Source organism: Lynx canadensis, chromosome B3 (assembly GCF_007474595.2).
Source record: "Lynx canadensis isolate LIC74 chromosome B3, mLynCan4.pri.v2, whole genome shotgun sequence".
Lineage (NCBI taxonomy): Eukaryota > Metazoa > Chordata > Mammalia > Carnivora > Felidae > Lynx > Lynx canadensis.
In genome coordinates, this window is record NC_044308.2 from 119,960,984 (window position 1) to 119,977,429 (window position 16,446).

General features: G+C 40.5%; 1 protein-coding gene across 1 annotated transcript in view; it reads right to left on the reverse strand.

Annotated features, from left to right (window-relative positions):
* Window positions 1–4,044: 4,044 nt before the first annotated feature.
* The window catches only part of TMED10 (transmembrane p24 trafficking protein 10), a 41,413-nt gene continuing 29,011 nt past the window's right edge, over window positions 4,045–16,446 (reverse strand). The window contains exons 4-5 of the mRNA XM_030319602.2: window positions 7,903–8,029; window positions 4,045–7,502 (exon numbers count right to left, since the gene is read on the reverse strand). Of these exons, the coding sequence (XP_030175462.1) occupies window positions 7,381–7,502; window positions 7,903–8,029 (249 nt within the window). The 3' untranslated portion in view covers window positions 4,045–7,380. The remainder of the gene's footprint in view (window positions 7,503–7,902; window positions 8,030–16,446) is intronic.

A 16,446-nucleotide genomic window follows, 5' to 3' on the forward strand; every position in this document is an offset into this window, starting at 1 on the left:
GCATAACAAATAGAGCTTTATTTTGCTCAAGTGCCTAGTTTGGACAATAAACTATAATACAGTCACCTTACATAAGGCCAAAGATGTATCTTACAAATAACTCCAATGACAATGTGGAGGACAAAGACTGGAAGGCAGGGAGACTAGATAGGAGGCAAATTAATAGTCTAAGAAAAGAAAAGGCACTGAAGTATTTATCAGTGTGAGTGGAGAGCGTTCCAGATTTGAGAAATCCATTTGAGGAACATTTAGAACTTTGTGATCAATCGAAATGTGGTTGATGGGGTAAATTTGAGTGGAAGAAATTCACTTCCTGATTTTTTTTTTTTAATTTTTTTTTTCATGTTTATTTATTTTTGGGACAGAGAGAGACAGAGCATGAACGGGGGAGGGGCAGAGAGAGAGGGAGACACAGAATCAGAAACAGGCTCCAGGCTCTGAGCCATCAGCCCAGAGCCTGACGCGGGGCTCGAACTCACGGACCGCGAGATCGTGACCTGGCTGAAGTCGGACACTTAACTGACTGCGCCACCCAGGCGCCCCCACTTCCTGATTTTTAATGAGGTGGGTAGTGATAGCAAGGAGAGGATGGAGAAAATGGTAAAATGGATAGAGGAGTTGTGAAGGATGAGTTCACATTCCTCTGACCTCTCTACGGTTCATCAATCAATGTCCCTTTCATTTATGTATGTATGTATGTGTTAAGAGAGAGAGCGTGGTTGAGCATATGAGTGGCGGAGGGGCGGAGACAGAGAGAGAGAGAGAAAATCCCAAGCCAGCTCGCACTGTCAGTGCAGAACCCAGTGCGGAGCTCAAATCTACAAAAGTGAGATCATGACCTGAACCAAAGTCAAGAGCTGGGACGCTTAACCAACTGAGCTATCCAGGCGCCTACACTGTGTATGATGTCCTACACTCTGCATAACATTCCACATTGGGTCTGAGTAAGAGAGTACAAAGAGACTCCTGTCTCCCTTGATCTGGATCCAATACTTCTTTTTCATATGCTAGTCTTCATAATGATGGTCTGCTTATGTCATAACTTGTACTTTAAGCCTCTTTTTCACATCCAAAGCAATCCAGAGTAACACAGCTCTCCCAGTAGATCACATCACTTCTTTGTAAAATACTGATGCTTGTTAGGTTTACTTTATTGTCTATCTCCATTCATTAGAACCTTAGCTCCACAAGAGTCTGGATTTTGTACTCTTGTTTACAGCTGTATATCAACACCTAGAAAAGTGCTTGATATTCTAGGGTTAAAATTTATTTGATAAATGAGTATCAAGGTCATTATTATCTCCTATGTATAGAACATTTTTTTTAACCTAAACGCAGGCCTGATAACTCCTGTCATGTTTTATTTTGATGGCTTCATTCCAGGATGGCAGATTATAGATATTTTTAAAATTTCAGTTAATTCATTCAACAAACACGGAGTACCAATTTATGCCAGGTGCTGAGTTACAACAGAAACAAAATAAACATGGTTCCTACTCTTATGGAGCTTACAGTCCATATAACAAACAACCAAGCAATTACAATTGTGTAAATGCTGTGGTTAAGTACAAGCTTCCAGAAAGGAATCAAGGAGGGGCATCTTTCCAAGAAAACTTGCTGGGTTAGTGAAGGCTTCCTGGAGGAATATCCAAAATTCAGTGATAGGTGAACAAAGTAGGGAGATTATTCTGGATAGACGCCATTCCATTTACCTTCTATTCATCACAAGGCACTTGGAGGATTACGTATTGTTCTTATTTGAGTTTACTCCAGAGCTTGGCTCAGCACATTAAACAAAATATGTGTTCAATGTGTTTTTTTTTTTAGTGTTTTTATTTTTAGTTTTTGGTTAAAGGAATGAAAAAAAACAATTACTTAAAAAGCGAATAGGTTTCACCAAAGCTTAAAAATTTATTTTTCTGGGGGCCCCTGGGTGGCTTAGTTGGTTAAGCGTCTTGACTCTTGGTTTTGGCTCAGGTCATGATCTCACAGTTTGTGGGTTTGAGAGAGAGAGAGAACCTGTGTTGGGCTTTGCCCCCACAGTGCGGGGCCTGCTTGGATTCTGTCTCCCTCTCTCTGCCCCTCCCTTGCTTGTGCCCTCTTTCTCAAAAATAAAAGAAATTTATTTTTCTGGCATCTTCGCCATAAGGAATGACAGTTTTCTATAGCTTGGTTAACCTGATAGTGTAATTTGTTCTAGTTATAATGCATAGATTAAGCTTAACAAATGTCTTGTTAGAGAATACAGAACAGAAATACTCATGCTCAGTTGTTCATTACACTGGATATAAATGAAACTAAACATCTGGCCTTTGCATATTCTAAAGTCCAGAAACACTGAACATTGTAACGTGTAACTGATTTTAAAGTGCCTTTGGTAAAAATGGACATTTCCAGGTTTTATTTTAACAATAGAATGCTATATAGCAGATGTTCCTAGTTGTTAATGGCAGACTCCTGGGGCCACAGAATCACTGTAAAAATTAAAGAATCTACCAAAGTGCCAAGTAAACTCTATACCTTCACTTTCCAGTTTGGTAGACTCTAGCTACATGCAGCTATTGAACACCTGAATTGTGGTTAGTCTGAATGGAGATGTGCTATAGCTGTAAAATGCACACTGGGTTTCAAAGACTTTATATGGGGGGATAGAAGCAAAATACTCATTAATCTTTTTTCTATTGACTACATGTTGAAATGCTATTTTGGATATATTAAATATACTAAACTAATTTCGCCTGTTTCTTATTGTGGCACTGGAAAATTTAAACTACACACAGGGTTTATGTTATGTGCGAGACCACTACAACAGACTGAACAGTCTGCACAACACATACTAGCATTTAACAAGTATGTGATACTGTTGAGACTATTAAGTTCATTTAAAAGTTTTGAATTCAGGGGCAACTGGGTAGCTCAGTTGGTTGAGTGCCTGGCTCTTGGTTTTGGCTCAGGTCATGATCTCATGGTTCGTGGGTTTGAGCCCCAAATTGGGCTTGTGCTGGCAGTGTGGAGCCTGCTAGGAATTCTCTCTCTCTCTCTCCCCCCCCCCCTTTTGCTCCGCCCCCGCCCCCAGCTTGCACACTCTCTCAAATTTTAAAAAGTTTCAAATTCATTTATGTTTATGTTCTCCAAAAGTAAATCATCAGTGAAGAATAAGACATTTTTGATATGAAAATAGTTACACTCAAAATTGGGAATCACTACTTTATAGACTACAGATTCACTGACAAATTTATTACCTGTTTTGGGTGGAATAGAGGCAGAGGGAAACTAAGATGCCAGCTAGTGAATGTGCAAAGCACTTTAGGCTGACCTCTTGGAAAGAAGCTTTATGCAAAATGTTCAAATGTAAGTAAAAAGAAGGAGGAAAATGGCCTTTACCTCATGGGTTGGGTTTTGCACAGATGTGATGGGCAAAAATGCAAGTCCTAAAAGGTTATAAATTGGAAGGGGTATTTTCAGAATAGAGGGCAAAAGAGAAGACACTCTGTAGGAATAATTCCAGTAACAGTTTCCAAAAGAGAGAAGGTACAGAAAATGCTTGACTTAGAGAACCCTATTTTGCCTGTCTGAAGATGCGTATTATCGTTATGTTTATAAATTTTTTTTTAATGTTTATTTTTTTTTTTGAGACAGAGAGGGACAGAGCATGAGCGGAGGAGGGGCAGAGAGAGAGAGGGAAACACAGACTCCAAAGCAGGCTCCAGGCTCTGCACTGTCAGCACAGAGCCCGATGCGGGGCTCGAACTCATGAGCTGTGAGATCATGACCTGAGCCGAAGTCAGACACCCAACCAACTGGGCTGCCCAGGTGCCCCTATTATTGTTATGTTATATACAACATTATATATAGCTTACATATTATATATAAAATATAATAAAATTTTATTAGCTCAAATAAACTTTTTCCATCTGCAGTAATTACATGCAATTTTCTTCTCTAATTCATCACAGATAATTTGCCATACTTTAAACTGAAGAATATGGAAGAATTATTGTCAATTCAGACAAAGAGATACTGAACAGAAAAATACACCTAAAATGGTTTCTGCTAGCGTTTATTTGAGAAAATGTACACAAAAATCCCCAATCCAAACTTACAAGTAATCTGTAGAAATCCCACACACCTCTTTCCATTAAACAAACAGAAAATGGCTTACGACAGGGGTTTATGACAATGGTATAACAATGCTTAAACTGTATTGTTCCTATGTATATTATATAGACTGTGTTAAATGGGCTCAAAATGGAGGGAAAGCAGATAACATCCCCATTTTTTAAAGCTGATTTGTTCTTGCACTAGGCTTTTATAAAATTAAGTAATTTTTACTTTTTCAATCAAATCAAAGTGTAATTATCAATGAACTTTAAACTGAAAGCACAATGTCCAAGTTGGTGTTTTTGGCATGAGTAAAAGGGAAGGACATGGAAAAAAAATCCGATTCACAAAAGTCACATTCGGGAACAAAAAGATCAGCAAATAAAATATTCTCCTTGTCTATCTTTTTGTCATTTTACCAGAGCAAAAGGATAATCAACTGAAGAACTTTCACTGCTTCTGAAAAAGGGGGAAGGCACCAGTCAGAAATACGAGAGTTTATTAGGCTAATGGTATAGAACAGAACTTGACCTTTACATGTCTAAAAATGGATTTGACCCACAAATTCGGTTATTCTCTTCCCTACTTGGATGTATCCTTTGTTGTCTAGTATATGTAATACCACATGTAGACTTTCTCAACATCTGCTCTCCTTATGGCGAAGATTTGGCTGCCAGGTTCTCAGAAGCTGTACCTATCAATTCCTACCAGCAGATGGCAATGTCGCACAAATTAATGAAAGAACCGCTCAGCCACACCAGAGGAATTCATACAGGGAGCCAAGAGAGGGGGGGAAAGGGCTTTGGGTTCACAGTAGCTGGAACATTAATAGAACAGCCTGAGATTTCAACAACATAATTCACTTCCTCTTCTACTTTTCTACTTTATCCTGGTCACCACGGCAGTGTTCTCTGTTAATTCTAACACTGCTTCTTAACTGCAAGTGCTATGCCCTAAGTCCTGTAATTCTTACCACTGTGATTAGACAAGCCCTATAACAGTAGGGGTTGAAAAGAAATTATAGAAAGGACAAACTCCCCAAGGCACCTGGGTAGCTCAGTGGTTGAGTGACCGGCTTCGGCTCAGGTCATGATCTCACAGCTCGTGAGTTTGAGCCCCGCATCAGGCTCTGTGCTGACAGCTCGGAGCCTGGAGCCTGCTTCGGATTCTGTGTCTCCCTCTCTCTGCCCCTAACCCACTCGCATTCTGTCTCTGTCTCTCTCAAAAATAAATAAACATTAAAAAAAAAAATTAAAAAAAAACAAAAACGACAAACTCCCACCCACTTTCTAGGGTGGAGTGGAGACATTTTCAATTGGTAGTATTTTTCGTAACTGTTTACAAACACAGTCATTTGTATCCATGCCTTCACTTACTTATATTAGTATTGGCCTTTAGGCACCTTATATTCCAACAGTGATTCTTGGCTTTGCTTTCACAACATGCATTTTCAAGTATTTACTCTATTCATAATCCTCCCAGGGGTGTGTGTGTGTGTGTGTGTGTGTTGTACCTCGTATGTCTTAATTTGTTAGATAGAACACATAAGGACAGGAATTAAGTCAGTGACTGGGCATGTAAGAAGAGTTGGTAAATTTTACTTGTATTTTCCTTGGTAGAAGTTAAAAATTCAAGCAACCACGCTCCATCAGTAGAGCATGCGACTCTTGATCTCGGGGTTGTAAGTTCAAGACCCACCCATGTTGGGTGTAGAGCTTACTTGAAAAAAAACAAAAATCTAAAAAAAAATTCAAGCAACCACATATCTGACAGGATTTGTATCTAGGATGTATAAGGAACTCTCAAACTTAATGTAGAAAGAACAATCTAATTAGAAAATGGGCAAAAAGGATATGAATACGTATTTCATTGAGGAAAATAGATGGCAAATAAGCACATGAAAAGATGTTCGACATCCATTTTGCCGTTAGGAAAATGCAAATCAAAACCATAATGAGGTATTACTACACGCACCTATTAGAATGACTACAATAAAATAACGGTAATAGCAAATACTGGTGAAGATTGGAGAAAATGGATTGGTCACACATTGCTGGTGGAAGGTAAAATGGCAGTCACTCTGGAAAAGAGTAGGATGGTTTCTTACAAAATAAACACGTGCTTACCATATTGCCCTCTTGGGCACTTATCCCAGAGAAATGAGTATTTATGTTCACATGAAATCCTGTACATGAAAGTTCACAGCAGCTTTATTAGAAATGGCCAAAACCTGACAACAACCCAGTGTCCTTCGGTGGGGGGATGGTTAAACAAACTGTGGTACATCCATACCGTGGAATACTACTGAGCAATAAAAAGGAGCAAGCTACTGGTAACATGCAACAACTTGGATTGGATTTCAAGGAAATTATGCTGAGTTCAAAAGCCAATCTCAGAAGGCTACATGCTATATGATTGCATTTATAAAATGTTCTTGAAATGACAAAATTAGAGATAGAGAACAGATCAGTGGTTGCCAGAAGGTGGGGCTCTGGGGTAAGGAAGGGAGGTGGCCATGGTTATAAAAGGGTAGTAGTACAAAGGATACGAGAGTTGGACTGTTCTGCATCTTGCAGTGGTGATCACACAAATCTCTACCTGACAAAACTGCACGGAACTAAACACACGTAAATACACAAAAAAGGTTCAGGCAGTTAAGCACAGACATTTTAATTCTCTAAAACGATGTCTTCTTTAAGAGTTATCTACAGTTCAAAGCTCCTCTCTATGAGGTGTCCCATCGATCACCCTTTTAAGGGACATAAAATTATGAAAGGGTATCACAGAAGCTACCTACACATTTCAGCTAAGGGTCAAGAGAAAGTTAAGTGTGTTTTCACACAGAAATCCAAAGAGGATGATCAATGAAACAAGTTCAACATGGTCATACATACCTTGGTGAAGGAACTAGAGTGGAAGCTCAAGCTGGTGAGCAAGTAGGAAAAGGAAAGAAAACATGGTTCAAACATAGCACATGAGGAAAACCCAGTACAAATGCTGGCTTTGGCATTAGCTAGGTAACCCTATTTTTTGTCATAGGTGACTCTAATAATAGTCCTATTGTTGCAAACCAGTCCAATCCTATGAAGTTAAAAAGAAGTCCCTCATTGACTTATTGGGTGTAGGTGGTAACCCATGTCCTCCCACACCAAAAGAGATCAGTTCTGGCAAGAAAGCTCCAATGTGCCTTGATGGTACTGTCAGTAGGATGCCTTAGGCGAGGCACGTCCCAGGGATGTTCAGCTGGCTGAGATACAGGTGGGAGGACACTGGGCTTTATTACTCAATCAACTTCTTGGCCTTGAAAAAGCGACGCAGGTAGAAGACCTGCCAGGTGGCTAGTCCAATGAGGCAGAACATTGAAAAGATGCTGAAGTACAGGACCCGAGTATTTGTTGACTCTAAAAAAACAGAAATGTTACAAGTGTAAATGAAGTGAGGTTCAGCAGACTAAACAGTGGCAGGGGGAAAAGGCAATTAATTAACTCCACTCAGTCCCTAGGCCATGGCAGTAGGATTCTGGATTGTTTTTTCTTAAAATTTCACTGTTCTATATAGAAATGTTAAAAATCACAAAGATTAGCACTATCGGTTTGATACACAATAAGCTGAGAATACGGTTACTGCGTATCACAGAAGAAATTTCTTCCCCTTGAAAATCGAACCGAGCTCGTTTACCTTAAGAAGCAACAGCTCTGAAGTAAGTGATCATTCCCATCAGCCCAGCCCTACCCCCATTTGGCAAACTGAGAAAAGAGGTCTGGCGCCTTTATGAACAAACAAGAGCTGCCTCTCCCTCACCATTGGTATCTCGCATCTCCTCCTCTCGCTTCTTCATGTAGGCAAAGTCATTAACGATGGATTCTGAGAGGTCTTCTAGGCGTCGGAGCTCCACCTCTAAAGGTTTGAGTTTCTCAACCTTGGCAATCTGGAAAAGAAAGGAATTATGAACCCACTCCTTGAAAAATCCACTCTAGTCTAGAACACAAGGCAACAGGAGTTTTTTAAAAAGTTTCACCAAGGAGCGCCTGGGTGACTTGGCTGGTTGAGCGTCTGACTTCGGCTCAGGTCAGGATCTCATGGTCTGTGAGTTCGAGCCCCACGTAGGGTTCCACGCTGTCAGTGCAGAGCCCACCTCAGATCCTCTGTTCCCCCTCTCTGCCCCTCCCCTGCTCACTCTCTCTCAAAATAAGCGAACATTAATAAAATGGGTTCTGAATTTCCTTTAAACAAATAAACAAACAAAAAGTTTCACCAAACTGGGGGTGCCTGGCTGGCTCACTCAGTCAGTGGAGCATGTGACTCTCGATCTTGAGGTTGTGGTTTGGACCCCACATTGGGTGTAGAGATTTTAAAAATAAAATCTTCAAAAACAAAAACTTAAAATCCCTTCTGTTATCACTGTAACATATTTCATTTTTTAAAGTTTGTTTATTTTTGAGAGAGAGAGAGAGAGAGAGAGAGAAGAGAGCACCTGCACAAGTGGGGGAGGGGTACAAGACAGAAGAGAGAATCCCAGGCAGGCTCTGTACCATCAGTGCAGAACCTGATGCGGGGCACAAACCCACAAACTGTGAGATCATGACCTGAGCCAAAACCAAGAGTCAGATGCTTAACTAAGCCACCCAGGTGCCCCTAACATATTTTAAAATCTTTTGCCCTTCCCCACGAACTGTTTATGTGTTTCCATTTTTTTCTTTATACTTTAATTTTGATTAAAACCTCCTTAGAAGTTCTATCATATGGTAGGCTATCAAGTAAAATATATCATTTTCCTGAGATTCCTGATTTTAATAAAGCATTTTACTTTACCCTTCCACTCATGTCCAAGAAACAGTATTATCAGCATAATAAGTGGGAGAGTCATGATATTAGACGTGATTAATTTAAAAGACAACCATCCAAATTCCCAATAGGGAATGCACAGGAATGAGAGTATGTGTAACTATAACATTAAGATAATAACTCAAACTACAAAATTAGAGAATTCTGGTTTGCTCATTTAAATCCCAAAAGAGCTTTAAGGTTTATATCAGAGCTCCAGAGCCCAGATGACTCCTGGGTCTGCTACAAAAAAAATTACACTGCATCTTTGGTTTTTAGAATTACACAGCCAGTTATCAAAAGAAATCTCCAAGGACTTCCTTGTATGCTAAGGAATGAAGGATGTGAGAAATGAATTGTTTTCCTTTCTCAACCTAGTCCACTGTGAAACCTCCAAGAGCATCTAGTAACTAAAGGCAGATACGATAAAAGAAAGGATTTCATTATTTGTTTTTTTCCTATCAACCTTAGATTATGAATTGCTTTAAAATGGGTATACATCACCAGAGCTTTCCAGATCTTAAAACTCACATACCAGGCTGTACTTAAAATTTTCCTACGTAGAGAATTCTCAAAATTTCTTTTCCTTGGGGCACCTGAGTGGCTCAGTCGGTTGGTTAAGTGTCTGATTCTCGATTTAAAATTTTTTTTTAATGTTTATTTATTTTTGACAGAAAGAGAGAGACACAGCATGAGCAGGGGAGGGGCAGAGAGAGAGGGAGACATGGAATCCAAAGCAGGCTCCAGGCTCCGAGCTGTCAGCACAGAGCCCGACGCGGGGCTCGAACTCGCAGACCGTGAGATCATGACCTGAGCCAAAGTCGGATGCTCAACCGACAGAGCCACCCAGGTGCCCCTGATTCTCAATTTAGGCTCAGGTCGTGATCTCACAGTCTGTGAGCCCCATGTCGAGCTCTGTGCTGACGGTGCAGCGCCTGCTTGGGATTACTGCTCTCCACCCGCCTCTCTCTTACCCTTCCCCGCTTGCGTGTGTGCTCTCTCTACACAAACTTTAAATAAATACTCTTTTCCTATATCTGCTTCTTTACTCTATCTACTATATGTTCTCTCTACAACTCCCTACTTTTTCTTCTCTTTTCAACGTTTTTTATTTATTTTTGGGACAGAGAGAGACAGAGCATGAACGGGGGAGGGGCAGAGAGAGAGGGAGACACAGAATCGGAAACAGGCTCCAGGCTCTGAGCCATCAGCCCAGAGCCGGACGCGGGGCTCGAACTCACGGACCGCGAGATCGTGACCTGGCTGAAGTCGGACGCGTAACCGACTGCGCCACCCAGGCGCCCCTCTTCTCTTTTGTCCAATTCACCTTCTTTGTTCTTTTCCTGTAACGTTAACAGCAATTAACATAGGATGAACAGGAAGAGTTTAAGGGTGTTCTTATGTTCTCTTTGCTAATCTAGATTCCTCACTGAATATTTTTAAAAATAAAACTAGAAGAGGGGAGGGCGGGTGATGGGTATTGAAGAGGGCATCTTTTGGGATGAGCACTGGGTGTTGTATGGAAACCAATCTGACAATAAATTCATATATGAAATAAATAAAAATTAAAAAATAAAACTAGAAACTGTTGTTAAGATAGGGATATAAAAATTAGATTTATATTTAAAGTACATAAAATGCAATGAATTTGTAATGATGCACCTGTTTTCTTTCACTGGATTTATGTTTTCTTACATTTGTAAAATGTTAGCTACAAAACAGAATAACGCTAACTGACTACAACATTTAACTAAAGGTCAGTTAATGTATTCAGCAAACTCTCCTAGCTGAATGCCCAAATGCCAAGTTTTGCCATTAATCTAGAACATGTATCAGTTGATTGATCGCCTATAGAGCCACAGAGCAAAGGAACTGAACTCCCCAGGAAAAAGATACCAGTACAAGAGACATATCATAAGCTGAACTTCAGTCTGTTTACCTCCTGGTCTATACTTTCGCCTCCAAAGCTTCCTGAATGAGACAGAATAAAAGCAATGGCATGAAACTTCTTTAGCGATAAATGATATAAGGCTCTCTAAATGGAACGTGCAAAAAGGAACTGGAAGTGAAACTATGGCTGTGCCTCTGCCAGCTGAAAGTATTATTTAAAAAATGATTTGGAAGACAACTTCTAACCCTCCCTACCTTTTTTATTAAATGACAATAGGCCAAAAGCCTAATACCTGAAAGACTATGATGGAATTAAAACACATTTGGTACTGAGGATGGCCTTTGTGCACTGTAGACCAAAAATCCTGCTCCCGATTCATTTCTGGTGTTCTGTTTACTTTTCAATTGTATAAGCAATACATAAACATGTTCTCCTGCTAAAAATTTCAACCATTCAGAAGCAAAGGGAACAAAAACAAAAAGCCACCTTCACAGCTAGCTCCCCAATTCCCACATCCACACATTCCTTCTCAGAGGTAACCATGGTTGTGGACTTGGTGTATATCTATCTAGACCTTGTTAGAAGATAACACACTATGCTTTTGCATGCATATAAGTGTACACACAAACATGTAATTAAAAACATACTTATAAATGAGATCATACTGTACACGTTGCTCTATGGCTTGCTTTTTCTCATTTAGTAAGATCTTTCCAAAAACTTCAGCGCTTATATATCGGACAAAGGGCTAGTATCCAAAATCTATAAAGAGCTCACCAAACTCCACACCCAAAAAACAAATAATCCAGTGAAGAAAGGGGCAGAAACCATGAACAGACACTTCTCTAAAGAAGACATCCAGATGGCCAACAGGCACATGAAAAGATGCTCAACATCACTCCTCATCAGGGAAACACAAACCAAAACCACACTCAGGTATCACCTCACGCCAGTCAGAGTGGCCAAAATGAACAAATCAGGAGACTATAGATGCTGGAGAGGATGTGGAGAAACGGGAACCCTCTTGCACTGTTGGTGGGAATGCAAACTGGTGCAGCCGCTCTGGAAAACAGTGTGGAGGTTCCTCAAAAAATTAAAAATAGACCTACCCTATGACCCAGCAATAGCACTGCTAAGAATTTACCCAAGGGATACAGGAGTGCTGATGCAGAGGGGCACTTGTACCCCAATGTTTATAGCAGCACTCTCAACAATAGCCAAATTGTGGAAAAAGCCTAAATGTCCATCAACTGATGAATGGATAAGTAATTGTGGTTTATACACACAATGGAGTACTACATGGCAATGAGGAAAGAATGAAATATGGCCCTTTTGTAGCAACGTGGATGGAATTGGAGAGTGTGATGCTAAGTGAAATAAGCCATACAGAGAAAGGACAGATACCATATGTGTTCACTCTTATGTGGATCCTGAGAAACTTAACAGAAACCCATGGGGAGGGGAAGAAGAAAAAAAAAAGGTTAGAGTGGGAGAGAGCCAAAGCATAAAGACTGTTAAAAACTGAGAACAAACTGAGGGTTGATGGGGGGTGGGAGGGCGGGGAGGGTAGGTGATGGGCATTGAAGAGGGCATCTTTTGGGATGAGCACTGGGTGTTGTGTGGAAACCAATTTGACAATAAATTTCATATATTAAAATAAATAAATAAATGAATAAATAAGTCCAAAAACAAAAACAACAAAAAACTTCAGCGCTTATAGATTCACCTCATTCTTCCTAACTGCTGCACAGTATTCCATACTGCATACAGGCCACTGTTTACTTACTCCTTCAATTCCCCAAGTCCTCTTCTAGTATAGGTCCTACTCCAGACTCTTTAGCTCTATTCATAACCAACAGCCCAACTCCCATTTTCCAGGTTGATATTTCCTCAATGAAATCCCTACTCAACCCTGTCCTACTTTGGTAAATTAGTTTTGACCTTCTATGAGTGGGATAAAGGTCTCTTTTCCTAAAACACATCCCTGCCTAATAAACACCTTTATTTTTTTTTTAATACCTTTATTCTTGATACCAATTCTTGATACTTTTAAATCTAGGAAACTTAAAGAATTGCCAAGATATTAAAACAATGTTGAAAACTAATTTGCTATTCCAACCATCTAACACATCATGGATACTCAATGGTAAATAACAATATGAATGGATATATATTTACATTTAATCTAAACTTAGAGATTAAAAAAAATGTAAAAAGCTGTTAAAAAAAAAAAACAAAAACAGAACATTTTAAGACCCTAACAACAATGCTGACTATGTGCAAGGTACCAAGATAAATGATGATCTCTGTTCCTAAGAAGCTCACGGTCTGGTAGAGAGGCTCATATAAAAAGCTATAACCATAATATAAGGCATTATGTATTAACTTTTACAACAAAAGTACACATTAAAAGTGTAAAGAGGGAAAAAAAGGGTGTGCCTGGGTTCAGGTCATGATCTCATGGTTTGTGAGATCGAGACCCACGTCAGGCTCTGCACCGACAGTGCAGAGCCTGCTTGGGATTCTCTCTCCCTCTGTCCCTGTCTCTTTCCCGCTCACACTCTCTCAAAATAAAATAATCTAAAAAACTTAAAAAAAAAAAAGGGGGAAAGGAAAGCAAGTAGCACACGATTAATCATAGTTGGAAGGATAAAGGAAAGGTTAACAGGAAACGAGTGAACCGAGTTTCATGAATTCTGCAGGATTCTGAAAGAGATGAGATAGAAAGGCATTCAAGGTTACAGGGAAGTTGCACACCAAAACTTGGAGGGAGGAAACTGCAAGCCATGTTTAGGAGACCATGAGTTGTCTAGTCATAGGTAGTCTGATGTGTATGTGTGTGTGCACTCACACGTCAACACACATACGTGCCTGGGGGAGGGTGGTGGCTAACAGCAAACATAAAGTTCAAAAGTCAGGCTGGAGTTAAACTGAGGAAGAGGATGAAGAAGGCTGTATAATGAATCAGACCTACGGTATATAACTAGAATGTGTACATATTTATACCTTGTAATCTTGCTTAATCCTCCTAACCCTGTATGAGATAACCCTGTATTAGAGATATTATTATCTCTAAATTCTTCAGATGAGGAAATTAAGGTTCAGAGTGTTAAATAACTCACCCAAGTTCTCAGAGCTTGGTGGAGCTGAGATTGGAATCCAAGTGTGAGTTTATATTTTTACTCTGTAGGTACTAAAATCTGATGAAGGAAACTAGCAGACTACACTAAGTTTTTTCTGGATCAAAGGTGAAGTGATCAAGCTATATTAGGCCTCAAGGATCTGGGTAAGTTGTCCAGTTTATCAGCCAAACTTCCTTGGTTTCATACTGATTTTATTCTCGTTTTTTAGAGACTAAGAGAGTAAAATTTTTAAGCAAATTATCACTATTCTCAGGAAGACCTTCTTTGCTTGCCTAGGATTAAGTATTCAATGAGTATTATCATGACTTTTCTCATAGTTGGCACAAAAAGCTAATAAGAAAACCTCTATCAAATCCCCAGACTGTTGTTCTGCTCTTTTAAATGTCTGATTTGGGGAGCCTGGGGGGCTCAGTCGGTTAAGCGTCCGACTTCAGTCCCGGTCATGATCTCAAGGTTCGTGAGTTCAAGCCCCGCATCAGGCTCTGTGCTGACAGCTCAGAGCCTGGAGCCTGCTTCGGATTCTGTGTCTCCCTCTCTCCCTGCCCCTCCCTAGCTCATGCTCGCTCTCTCTGTCAAAAATAAATGAACTTAAATAAAATAAAAGTCTGATTTAAGGTTCAAAGTGTTTGCAAGAATGTGAAATTATAGCAGCACCTGGGTGGCTCAGTCAGTTACGCGTCTGACTTTGGTTCAGGTCATGATGTCAGAGTTCGTGAGTTTGAGCTCTGCATCGAGTTCTGTGCTGACAGCTCTGAGCCTGGAGCCTGCTTCGGATTCTGTCTCCCCATCTCTGTCTGCCCCTCCCCTGCTCGTGCTGTGTGTGTGTGTGTGTGTGTGTCTCTCAAAAATAAATATTTAAATTTTTTTTTTAAAAAGAAGAATGTGGGGGCGCCTGGGTGGCGCAGTCGGTTAAGCGTCCGACTTCAGCCAGGTCACGATCTCGTGGTCCGGGAGTTCGAGCCCCGCGTCAGGCTCTGGGCTGATGGCTCAGAGCCTGGAGCCTGTTTCCGATTCTGTGTCTCCCTCTCTCTCTGCCCCTCCCCCGTTCATGCTCTGTCTCTCTCTGTCCCAAAAATAAAAATAAACGTTCTGAAAAAATTAAAAAAAAAAAATGTGAATTATACATGTTTCATGATGGCAGGTCACTATCCTAGTCTACTTCTCTCTTCCTAGGCTGAAGGATGATGTGTATTTTGTCAACAGCTAGATAAAGCAAAGCCTATTTGACAATATTGTGTACCATACATTCTCCACTAGAGGGAAGCATTCCCCTTGCAGGCTTTCATTTAGCCATTAAATAATCAAAGAGCCACCACAGACAGACCGACCTCATTTTACAAATCAAGAAACTGAAGATTCCATGGTTACTCAGTCTTTTGGGTGGAAAACCAAGTCTAACAGAACCATGGTCTCTTGACTCCCTACCCAAGATCACCGAAGCATTTATTCAGCATCAAAATTGCAACAGTTCTGGGGCCCCTGAGTGGCTCAGTCGGTCGAGTGTCCAACTTCAGCTCAGGTCATGATCTCATGGTTCACGGGTTTGAGCCCCCACGTTGGGCTCTGTGCTGACAGCTTGGAGCCTGGGACCTGCTTCAGATTCTGTGTCTCCCCTCTCTCTGCACCTCCCCCACTCACACTCTTTCTCCCTCTCAAAAATAAACATTAAAAAATTAGAAAAAAAAAAAAAAGACGCAAAGCTCTGCTGTAAACTGCAAGCAAAACCGTATTTTGACTTCCAAAGCACATTCATTCAGTGTATCCAAATCCTACCTATGTTTTAAGCCCTAACCACGAAGCTTCCTTTTAACCATTTCTGTCCACACCAATTCCTTCTTCCTAAAATCCTATAGCACTTAGACTGTGCCACTAATTAACTCAATCATACACTGTCATCTTATAGTTTTGATTTTTATCCTTCTAAAAACTTTTTTAAAGGTTTTATTTATTTTTGAGAAAGACAGAGACAGCGGTGAGCAGGGAAAGGGGAGACAGAAAGTGTGAGAGAAATAGAGAATCCCAAGCAGGCTCCATGCTGCCAGCACAGAGCCCAATGTGGGCCTCGAACCCACAAAACTGTGAGACATGACTGAGCTGAAACCAAGAGTCAGACACTTAATAAGACAGCAGCACCACCCAGGCACCTCTCTTTCCCCACACTACTTTGGCCCTGAACTCAAGGAAATGAATACATGTATACTTTGCATAGCACGTCCATTCCACGCCTTCTTCAGAGAAGCCAACTTTCTCATAGCAGAAATAAGTGCCGTTGGTCCCCTGAAGCAAGGGCTTCCTCTAAGTTAAGAACATTCTACATCTACTTCCACCCTTGCCCAGGAGAAGGTCCTCCCTACCACACTTTCACTCTCCTCTGTAGTGGTAGGTAATGCTTGGAAAACTACAAGTTATAAGCCTTTCCCTGCATACATACAACACTTTCCAAAATGGCTGAAATTATCCTTCTTAGGCCATATCCAAATCTTACCC